Raw genomic sequence first — 11,752 nt, 5'->3', positions numbered from 1 at the left:
GTTTATAGTACCCCATTTTACCCCCACCCTCCCCTCCATCTCTCTTTTCCCATCACCTGGTCTAATAATGACACAGCACTGTGTTGTGGGTTTATAGTACCCCATTTTACCCCCACCTCCCCTCCATCTCTCTCTTTCCCATCACCTGGTCTAATAATGACACAGCACTGTGTTGTGGGTTTATAGTACCCCATTTTACCCCCCTCCCCTCCATCTCTCCCCATCCCTGGTCTATCTCTGTCTTTCCATCACCTGGTCTAATTTCTATTTTAACTTTATTTAACTAGGCATGTCAGTTAAGAACAAATTCTTATTTACAATGACGGCCTAGGAACAGTGGGTTAACTGCCTTGTTCAGGGGTAGAACGCAAGATTTTGACCTTGTCAGCAGGGTTTATAGTACCCCATTTTACCCCCACCTCCCTCCATCTCTCTCTATCCCATCACCTGACTCGATCTTGCAACCTTTCGGTGCCTTTCTAATACCCCATTTTACCCCCACCTCCCCAACCATAACCTTAATCCTAACCCTGAGCTTCAGCCTTAACCTCAACCTTAACCCTAATCCTAACCTAATCCCAACCTTAACCCTAATCCTAACCCTAACACTTGCCCAGTCCTTAACTTTAATCCCAATCCTAACCTAACCTAACCCCAAATTTAACCCTAATCCTAACCTAATCCTAACCCTAACACTTGCCCAGTCCTTAACTTTAACCCCAATCCTAACCTAACCTAACCCAACCTTAATCCTAACCCTAATCCTAACCTGATCCTAACCCTAACACTTGCCCAGTCCTTAACTTTAACCCCAATCCTAACCCCAACCTAACCTAACCCCAACCTTAACCCTAACCCTAATCCTAACCTAATCCCAACCTTAACCCTAATCCTAACCTAATCCTAACCTTAACCCCAACCTTAACCCTAATCCTAACCTAATCCCAACCTTAACCATAATCCTAACCTAATCCTAACCCTAACACTTGCCCAGTCCTTAACTTTAACCCCAATCCTAACCTAACCTAACCCCAACCTTAACCCTAACCTAATCCTAACCTAATCCCAACCTTAACCCTAATCCTAACCTAATCCTAACCTAACCTTAACCCCAAACTTAACCCTAATCCTAACCTAATCCCAACCTTAACCCTAATCCTAACCTAACCCCAACCTTAACCCCAATCCTAACCTAATCCTAACCTAACCTTAACCCCAACCTTAACCCTAATCCTAACCTAATCCCAACCTTAACCATAATCCTAACCTAATCCTAACCCTAACACTTGCCCAGTCCTTAACTTTAACCCCAATCCTAACCTAACCTAACCCCAACCTTAACCCTAACCCTAATCCTAACCTAATCCCAACCTTAACCCTAATCCTAACCTAATCCTAACCTAACCTTAACCCCAACCTTAACCCTAATCCTAACCTAATCCCAACCTTAACCCCAACCTTAACCCCAATCCTAACCTAACCTTAACCCCAACCTTAACCCTAATCCTAACCTAATCCCAACCTTAACCATAATCCTAACCTAATCCTAACCCTAACACTTGCCCAGTCCTTAACTTTAACCCCGTTCCTAATCCTAACCCCAGTAGCTAGGAAACAACGTAGACGCTAACAGAGAGAATGTCAAAGGAATCCAAACCCTACAATCATGTAAACACTCTTACAAAACGGGATCTCATTCTACAATGTATTTTACAGGATTGGTTTGTCTTTTCACGAAGCCCTAACAGTTGAAATGTGTTGTTTTACAATGGTAAGGTTTTAAATCTAGTAGCTCCTCTATAGCTCTACCAACACGGACAATCTACTAACCTTTACAAATGAAAAACCCACTGTATCAAAATGAACAGCACACAATATCTGAGGTATAAATATCCTTCTTTTTAGTTGACTGACTTCCCTCTCTCTTAGGAGCTGCTAAAATCATGCTCAACAGCATATATTGCGATACCCAGGCCTCAAAGTTCTTTCTCTGTCTCTCTCTCTGTCTGTCTCACTCACATACTGGTTTGTTGGTTGTGTGGTTTGTTGGTTGGTTGGTTGGTTGGTTGGTTGGTTGGTTGCTCGGTTGTGTCCCTGTCAGAAAGGATTGGATGTTGTTTGGTTGTGGGGAGGTTGGTTGGTTGCTCGGTTGTGTCCCTGTCAGAAAGGATTGGATGTTGTTTGGTTGTGGGGAGGTTGGTTGGTTGGTAGGGTAGTAATTGGTTGTTGTATGGTTTTAGGGAGGTTGGTTGGTGGGTTAGTATGGGGCGAAGCGGCTGTAACCTCCCTGTATATACTAGCCTGCAGGGAGGACAACACCAGCCCCACGTCGTCAGCATGACTCCTCGTCTTGGCATCAGCCAACGGGGCAAACGGATTCTGAAACACACACGTAACCATAGAGATAATGTAAGCATTCTGAAACGCACACGTAACCATAGAGATAATGTAAGCATTCTGAAACACACACGTAACCATAGAGATAATGTAAGCATTCTGAAACACACACGTAACCATAGAGATAATGTAAGCATTCTGAAACACACACGGAACCATAGAGATAATGTAAGCATTCTGAAACGCACACGTAACCATGGAGATAATGTAAGAATTCTGAAACGCACACGTAACCATAGAGATAATGTAAGCATTCTGAAACACACACGTAACCATAGAGATAATGTAAGCATTCTGAAACACACACGTAACCATAGAGATAATGTAAGCATTCTGAAACGCACACGTAACCATGGAGATAATGTAAGAATTCTGAAACGCACACGTAACCATAGAGATAATGTAAGAATTCTGAAATGCACACGTAACCATAGAGATCATGTAAGCATTCTGAAATGCACACGTAACCATACAGATAATGTAAGCATTCTGAAACGCACACGTAACCATAGAGATAATGTAAGCATTCTGAAACGCACACGTAACCATAGAGATAATGTAAGCATTATGAAACGCACACGTAACCATGGAGATAATGTAAGAATTCTGAAACGCACACGTAACCATAGAGATAATGTAAGCATTATGAAACACACACGTAACCATAGAGATCATGTAAGCATTCTGAAATGCACACGTAACCATACAGATAATGTAAGAATTCTGAAACGCACACGTAACCATAGAAATAATGTAAGAATTCTGAAACGCAACATAGACAAAGTATATATCAGCAATTTTACAATCGCAAAGTTTTTTAGCAAAGTCAACCATTTCCCACATATTACGTGAGGGCTTGAAAACCTGATGGATGGCCTCACTATTTCAGCAAGAAACAGTCAAATCATCGCAACGTTATTGCATAAAACTGACCCATCAACGCAGTACGAAATGAGAACTTGCAATTTCAACCAATCACCGCACTTTTACCACATAACATGGTTAAATCAAGCCACGCATCAAAAACCTTTTCCCTCATCAGCGTATTTTCACGACAAACTGGACAAAATCATTGCATATTGCCAGAATTGTCAGAATTGCTAAAACAGAATCGAGCATTTTTACCTGCAAATATCACAGAAAATCCAAACACAATCCTGGAGGGACTGATATATAGTAATGTACTTCTATAGCATTCTGAAACATAGAGACATCGGAACCATAGAGACATCTGTAAATCATTCTGAAACACACATGTAACCATAGAGATAAACTGTAAGTAAATCATTCTGAAACACACACGTAACCACAGAGATAAACCGTATGTAAATCATTCTGAAACACACGAGTAACCATAGAGATAAACCGTATGTAAATCATCTGAAACACACATGTAACCACAGAGATAAACTGTATGTAAATCATTCTGAAACACACGAGTAACCATAGAGATAAACCGTATGTAAAGCATCTGAAACACACACGTAACCATAGAGATAAACTGTATGTAAATAATCTGAAACACACACGTAACCATAGAGATAAACTGTATGTAAATCATCTGAAACACACGTGTAACCATAGAGATATGCTGTATGTAAATCATCTGAAACACACATCGTAACCATAGAGATATGCTGTATGTAAAGCATCTGAAACACACGCGTAACCATAGAGATATGCTGTATGTAAATCATCTGAAACACATGTGTAACCATAGAGATATTCTTCTCATATATTGTTTTCTAATTCTATGCAAACAACAGCCATAAAGACATGTACTGTATATGTTCTGTATATGTAAAGATATGTACTGTATATGTAAAGATATGTACTAAAGATATGTACTGTATATGTTCTGTATATGAAAGATATGTACTGTATATGTTTGTATATGTAAAGATATGTACTGTATATGTAACATATGTATATGTACTGTATATGTAAAGATATGTACTGTATATGTAAAGAAAGACATGTACTGTATATGTACTGTATATGTAAAGATATATGTAAAGATATGTACTGTATATGTACTGTATATGTAAAGAGACTGTATATGTACTGTACTGTATATGTACTGTATATGTAAAGATATGTACTGTATATGTAAAGTATGTATGTACTGTATATGTAAAGACATGTACTGTATATGTAAAGATATGTACTGTATATGTACTGTATATGTAAAGATAGTACTATGTATATGTAAAGATATGTACTGTATATGTAAAGATATGTAAAGATATGTACTGTATATGTAAAGATATGTACTGTATATGTATTGTATATGTAAAGATATGTACTGTATATGTTCTGTATATGTAAAGATATGTACTGTATATGTATTGTATATGTAAAGATATGTACTGTATATGTAAAGATATGTACTGTATATGTACTGTATATGTAAAGATATGTACTGTATATGTACTGTATATGTAAAGATATGTACTGTATATGTAAAGATATGTACTGTATATGTACTGTATATGTAAAGATATGTACTGTATATGTATTGTATATGTAAAGATATGTACTGTATATGTATTGTATATGTAAAGATATGTACTGTATATGTATTGTATATGTAAAGATATGTACTGTATATGTAAAGATATGTACTGTATATGTAAAAAGATATGTACTGTATATGTACTGTATATGTAAAGATATGTACTGTATATGTATGTACTATATGTAAAGATATGTACTGTATATGTAAAGATATGTACTGTATATGTACTGTATTTGTAATGTAAAGATATGTACTGTATAAGTACTGTATATGTAAAGATATGTACTGTATATGTAAAGATATGTACTGTATACGTACTGTATTTGTAAAGATGTACTGTACTGTATATGTACTGTATTTGTAAAGCTATGTACTGTATATGTTCTGTATATGTAAAGATATGTACTGTATATGTAAAGATATGTACTGTATATGTACTGTATATGTAAAAATATGTACTGTATATGTAAAGATATGTACTGTATATGTAAAGATATGTACTGTATATGTACTGTATATGTAAAGATATGTACTGTATATGTAAAGATATGTACTGTATATGTACTGTATATGTAAATATATGTAAATATATGTACAGTATATGTACTGTATATGTAAAGATATGTACTGTATATGTAAAATATGTACTGTATATGTAAAATATGTACTGTATATGTAAATATATGTACTGTATATGTAAAGATATGTACTGTATATGTACTGTATATGTAAAGCACTTGTCTACTTGTGAAGTGTGTAGAATACCCTCCACACACTACTTCCTGACCAACTATCTGCCATTTACCGTTTGTTAGGTTACCGTTACAAACCCAAAGGATGACATGGCCCCCCACATGCAGCGTGCACCCAGTCATGCCAGCAGACATGCCAGGCCATCATGCCAGGCCTTCATGCCAGGCCTTCATGCCAGGGGCTACTCAGAGGGGTGAGAAACAATGGGTTAATATATGGAGACATCACATAACAACATCAGTAACAACAACAATATCAACACCGTGCTCTTTTTTATTGTGTATGACAGAATCACATCACATTGCACCATGCTTGTGTTAGCGGAGTAGATGTGTCTGTCTGTCTGTCTGTCTGTCTGTCTGTCTGTCTGTCTGTCTGTCTGTCTGTCTGTCTGTCTGTCTGTCTGTCTGTCTGTCTGTCTGTCTGTCTGTCTGTCTGTCTGTCTGTCTGTCTGTCTGTCTGTCTGTCTGTCCGCCTGCCTGCCTGCCCACCCACCCACCCGTCTGTCTGTCTGTCTGTCTATCTATCCGCCTGCCCGCCCGTCTGTCTGTCTGTCTGTCTGTCCGCCTGCCTGCCTGCCTGCCCACCCACCCACCCGTCTGTCTGTCTGTCTATCCGCCTGCCCGCCCGTCTGTCTGTCCCTCAGGGAGAGGGAGGGAGAGGTGAAGAGGGATAGATTGAGGGAGAGGTGGATGAACGGAGGAAGTCAAGGAAACAGAAAAGCAAGAGAGAATGAAAAAACACCTGATTGCAAGAGAGGAGAGGAGGAAGGAGAGACAGAGAGAGAGGAGGAAGGAAGGAGAGAGAGAGAGGAGGAAGGAAGGAGAGAGAGAGAGGAGGAAGGAAGGGGAGACAGAGAGAGAGAGGAGGAAGGAAGGAGAGAGAGAGAGAGAGAGAGAGAGGAGGAAGGAGAGACAGAGAGAGGTGGAAGGAAGGAGAGAGAGAGAGGAGGGAAGGAAGGAGAGAGAGAGAGAGGAGAGGAGGAAGGAGAGACAGAGAGAGAGAGGAAGGAAGGAGAGAGAGAGAGGAAGGACAGGAGAGAGAGAGAGAGAGGGAGGAGGAAGGAGAGACAGAGAGAGAGGAGGAAGGAAGGAGAGAGAGAGAGAGAGGAGAGGAGGAAGGAGAGACAGAACAGAGAGGAGGAAGGAAGAGAGAGAGACAGAGAGACAGAGAGAGGAGGAAGGAGGAGAGACAGAGAGAGAGGAGGAAGGAAGGAGAGAGAGAGAGGAGAGGAGGAAGGAGAGACAGAGAGAGAGGAGGAAGGAAGGAGAGAGAGAGAGGAAGGAAGGAGAGAGAGAGGAGGAAGGAAGGAGAGAGAGAGGAGGAAGGAAGGGGGGACAGAGAGAGAGGAGAAGGAAGGAGGAGAGAGAGAGAGAGAGAGAGGAAGGAAGGGGAGACAGAGAGAGAGGAGGAAGGAAGGAGAGAGAAAGAGAGGAAGGAAGGGGAGACAGAGAGAGAGGAGGAAGAGGGGACAGAGAGAGATGAGGAAGGAAGGAGAGAGAGAGAGGAGGAAGGAAGGGAGAGAGAGAGGAGGAAGGAAGGGGAGAGACAGAGAGAGAGGAGGAAGGAGAGACAGAGAGAGAGGAGGAAGGAAGGAGAGAGAGAGAGAGAGAGAGAGGAGGAAGGAGAGACAGAGAGAGGAGGAAGGAAGGAGAGAGAGAGAGGAGGAAGGAAGGAGAGAGAGAGAGAGGAGAGGAGGAAGGAGAGACAGAGAGAGAGGAGGAAGGAAGGAGAGAGAGAGAGGAGAGGAGGAAGGAGAGACAGAGAGAGAGGAGGAAGGAAGGAGAGAGGAGAGAGAGGAGGAAGGAAGGAGAGAGAGAGGAGGAAGGAAGGAGAGAGAGAGAGGAGGAAGGAAGGGGAGACAGAGAGAGAGGAGGAAGGAAGGAGAGAGAGAGAGAGAGAGAGAGAGAGAGGAGAGGAAGGAAGGGGAGACAGAGAAGGGGGAGGAAGGAAGGAGAGAGAGAGAGAGGAAGGAAGGGGAGAACAGAGAGAGAGGAGGAAGAGGAGACAGAGAGAGATGAGGAAGGAAGGAGAGACAGAGAGAGGAGGAAGGAAGGAGAGAGAGTTAGAGGAAGGAAGTTGGAGACAGAGAGAGAGGAGGAAGGAAGGAGAGACCGAGAGAGAGGAGGAAGGAAGGAGAGAGAGAGGAGAAGGAAGGAGAGAGAGAGAGGAGGAAGGAAGGGGAGAACAGAGAGAGAGGAGGAAGGAAGGAGAGAGAGAGAGAGAGAGAGAGAGAGAGAGAGAAGGAAGGGGAGACAGAGAAGGGGGAGGAAGGAAGGAGAGAGAGAGAGAGGAAGGAAGGAGAGACAGACAGAGAGGAGGAAGGAAGGAGAGAGAGAGAGAGAGGAAGGAAGGGGAGACAGAGGAGAGGAGGAAGAGGAGACAGAGAGAGGAGGAGGAAGGAAGGAGAGGGAGAGAGAGAGAGAGGAGGAAGGAGAGACAGAGAGAGAGGAGGAAGGAAGGAGAGACCGAGAGAGAGGAGGAAGGAAGGAGAGAGAGAGAGGAAGGAAGGAGAGAGAGGAGAGGAGGAAGGAAGAGACAGAGAGAGAGGAGGAAGGAAGGAGAGAGAGAGAGAGAGAGAGGAGAGAGGAAGGAAGGGGAGACAGAGAAGGGGGAGGAAGGAAGGAGAGAGAGAGAGAGGAAGGAAGGGGAGACAGAGAGAGAGGAGGAAGAGGAGACAGAGAGAGATGAGGAAGGAAGGAGAGACAGAGAGAGGAGGAAGGAAGGAGAGAGAGGAGGAAGGAAGTTGGAGACAGAGAGAGAGGAGGAAGGAGAGACAGAGAGAGAGGAGGAAGGAAGGAGAGAGAGAGAGAGAGAGGAAGGAAGGGGAGACAGAGAGAGAGAGGAAGGAAGGAGAGAGAGAGAGAGAGAGGAAGGAAGGGGAGACAGAGAGAGAGGAGGAAGAGGAGACAGAGAGAGAGGAGGAAGGAAGGAGAGAAAGAGAGGAGGAAGGAAGGAGAGAGGTAGAGAGAGAGGAAGGAAGGGGAGACAGACAGAGAGAGGAAGGAAGGAGAGAGAGAGAGAGAGGAAGGAAGGGGAGACAGAGAGAGAGGAGGAAGAGGAGACAGAGAGAGAGGAGGAAGGAAGGAGAGAGAGAGAGGAGGAAGGAAGGAGAGAGAGAGAGGACAGAATGAAGGGGAGACCGAGAGAGAGGAGGAGGAAGGGGGAGAGAGAGAGGAGGAAGGAAGGAGAGAGAGAGAAAGGAAGGGGAGACCGAGAGAGAGAGGAGGAAGGAAGGGGAGATTGAGAGAGAGAGGAAGGAAGGAGAGAGAGAGAGAGAGAGGTAGGAAGGAGAGGAGAGAGAGAGAGGAAGGAAGGACAGAGAGAGAGAGGAAGAGGAGACAGAGAGAGAGAGGAGGAAGGAGAGAGAGGAGGAAGGAAGGAGAGAGAGAGAGAGAGAGAGGAAGGAGAGACAGAGAGAGGAGGAAGGAAGGAGAGAGAGAGGAGGAAGGAAGGAGAGAGAGAGAGAGGAGAGGAGGAAGGAGAGACAGAGAGAGAGAGGAAGGAAGGAGAGAGAGAGAGAGGGAGGAAGGAGAGACAGAGAGAGAGGAGGAAGGAAGGAGAGACAGAGAGAGAGGAGGAAGGAAGGAGAACAGAGAGAGGAGGAAGGAAGGAGAGAGAGAGAGGAGGAAGGAAGGGACAGAACAGAGAGAGAGGAGGAAGGAAGGAGGGAGAGAGAGAGAGAGAGAGAGAGAGAGGTAGAGAGAGGAGGACAGGGGAGACAGAGAAGGGGGAGGAAGGAAGGAGAGAGACAGAGAGGAAGGAAGGAGAGAGAGAGAGAGAGGGAGAAGGAAGAGACAGAGAGAGAGGAGGAAGGAAGGAGAGAGAGAGAGAGAGAGAGGAGGAAGGGGAGACAGAGAGAGAGGAGGGAAGGAGAGACAGAGAGAGAGGAGGAAGGAAGGAGAGAGAGAGAGAGAGAGAGAGGAGAAGGAGAGACAGAGAGAGGAGGAAGGAAGGAGAGAGAGAGGAGGAGGAAGGAAGGAGAGAGAGAGAGAGGAGGAGAGGACAGGAGACAGAGAGAGAGAGGAAGGAAGGAGAGAGAGAGAGAGAGGGAGGAAGGAAGGAGAGACAGAGAGAGAGGAGGAAGGAAGGAGAGACCGAGAGAGAGGAGGAAGGAAGGGAGAGAGAGAGGAGGAAGGAAGGAGAGAGAGAGAGGAGGAAGGAAGGAGGAGAGAGAGAGAGAGGAGGAAGGAAGGAGAGAGAGAGAGAGAGAGAGAGAGAGAGGAAGGAAGGGGAGACAGAGAGGGGGAGGAAGGAAGGAGGAGGAGAGAGGAGGAAGGAGAGGGAGAGAGAGAGAACAGAGAGAGGAAGAGGAGACAGAGAGAGAGGAGAAAGAGGAGACAGAGAGAGATGAGGAAGGAAGGAGAGACAGAGAGAGAGAGGAAGGAAGGAGAGAGAGGAGGAAGGAAGTTGGAGACAGAGAGAGAGGAGGAAGGAAGGAGAGACAGAGAGAGAGGAGGAAGGAAGAGAGAGAGAGGAGGAAGGAAGGAGAGAGAGAGAGGAGGAAGGAAGGGAGGGACAGAGAGAGAGGAGGAAGGAAGGAGAGAGAGAGAGAGAGAGAGAGAGAGAGAGAAGGAAGGAGTTAGAGACAGAGAAGGGGGGGAAGAAGGACAGAGAGAGAGAGAGAGGAAGGAAGGGGAGACAGAGAGGAGGAAGGAAGGAGAGAGAGAGAGAGAGGAAGGAAGGGGAGACAGAGAGAGAGGACAGGAAGAGGAGACAGAGAGAGAGGAGGAAGGAAGGAGAGAGAGAGAGGAGAGGAGGAAGGAGAGACAGAGAGAGAGGAGGAAGGAAGGAGAGACCGAGAGAGAGGAGGAAGGAAGAGAGAGGGACAGAGAGAGAGACAGAGAGAGGAGGAGAGAAGGAGGAGAGAGAGAGGAGGAAGAGGGGAGACAGAGAGAGAGGAGGAAGGAAGGACAGAGAGAGAGAGAGAGAGAGAGAGAGAGGGAAGGAAGGGGAGACAGAGAAGGGGGAGGAAGGAAGGAGAGAGAGAGAGTTAGGAAGGAAGGGGAGACAGAGAGAGAGAGGAAGAGGAGACAGAGAGAGATGAGGACAGGAAGGAGAGAGAGAGAGGTTAGAGGAAGAGAGAGAGAGGAGGAACAGAGTTGGAGACAGAGAGAGAGGAGGAAGAACAGAGAGACAGAGAGAGAGGAGGAAGGAAGGAGAGAGAGAGAGAGAGAGGAAGGAGAGGGAGACAGAGATAGAGGAGGAAGGAAGGACAGAGAGAGAGAGAACAGAGTTAAGGAAGGGAGACAGAGAGAGAGGAGGAAGAGGAGAGAACAGAGTTAGAGGAAGGAAGAGAGAAAGAGAGAGGAAGGAAGGAGAGAGACAGAACAGAGTTAGAGAGAGAGGAAGGAAGGGGAGACAGACAGAGAGGAGGAAGGAAGGAGAGAGAGAGAGAGAGAGGAAGGGGGAGAACAGAGTTAGAGAGGAGGAAGAGGAGACAGAGAGAGAGGAGGAAGGAAGGAGAGAGAGAGAGAGGAAGAAGGAGAGAGAGAGAGAGAATGAAGGGGAGACAGAGAGAGAGGAAGGAAGGGATAGAGAGAGAACAGAGTTAGAGGAAGACAGAGAGAGAGAGAAGGAAGGGGAGACAGAGAGAGAGGAAGGAAGGGGACAGAGATTGAGAGAGAACAGAGGAAGGAAGGAGAGAGAGAGAGAGAGAGGAAGGAAGGGGAGACAGAGTTAGAGAGGAGGAAGGAGAGACAGAGAGAGAGGAGGAAGAAGACAGAGAGAGAGAGAGAGGAAGGAGAGAGAGAGGAAGGAAGGAGAGAGAGAGAGGTAGGAAGGACGGTGAGACGGAGAGAAACGAGGAAGGAAGGGGAGACAGAGAGAGACGGGAAGGAATGGGAGACAGAGAGAGAAGTAAGAGAATGGGAGACAGAGAGAGAAGTAAGGAAGAGGAGACAGAGAGAGGTGTGTAAGTGTGTATTTTACCATGGCACCAATGCTGTATGTGGCTGCTGGAGCAAGTGGGTGGTTGTAGGGGTCCGCAGCATATACTGGTCCGTAACTATGGAAACACATGAGACAACAACAAACACCATCAGTACCCATCATCCAAACCAGACACACACAAACACATAAACT

General features: G+C 45.2%; 1 protein-coding gene across 1 annotated transcript in view; it reads right to left on the bottom strand.

The window, feature by feature from the left end:
- Window positions 1–2,107: 2,107 nt before the first annotated feature.
- Window positions 2,108–11,752, bottom strand: part of LOC112242304 (RNA binding protein fox-1 homolog 1-like) — a gene marked incomplete at its 5' end in the record, with an annotated part of 55,342 nt that continues 45,697 nt past the window's right edge. The window contains 3 exon segments of the mRNA XM_042313790.1: window positions 2,108–2,289; window positions 2,292–2,379; window positions 11,600–11,675. Coding sequence (XP_042169724.1) covers window positions 2,258–2,289; window positions 2,292–2,379; window positions 11,600–11,675 — 196 coding nt within the window.

This window comes from Oncorhynchus tshawytscha, unplaced genomic scaffold, assembly GCF_018296145.1.
Source record: "Oncorhynchus tshawytscha isolate Ot180627B unplaced genomic scaffold, Otsh_v2.0 Un_contig_5056_pilon_pilon, whole genome shotgun sequence".
NCBI lineage: Eukaryota > Metazoa > Chordata > Actinopteri > Salmoniformes > Salmonidae > Oncorhynchus > Oncorhynchus tshawytscha.
The sequence above is the reverse complement of the archived record's forward strand: the minus strand, read 5'-3'. Positions and strand labels throughout refer to the sequence as shown.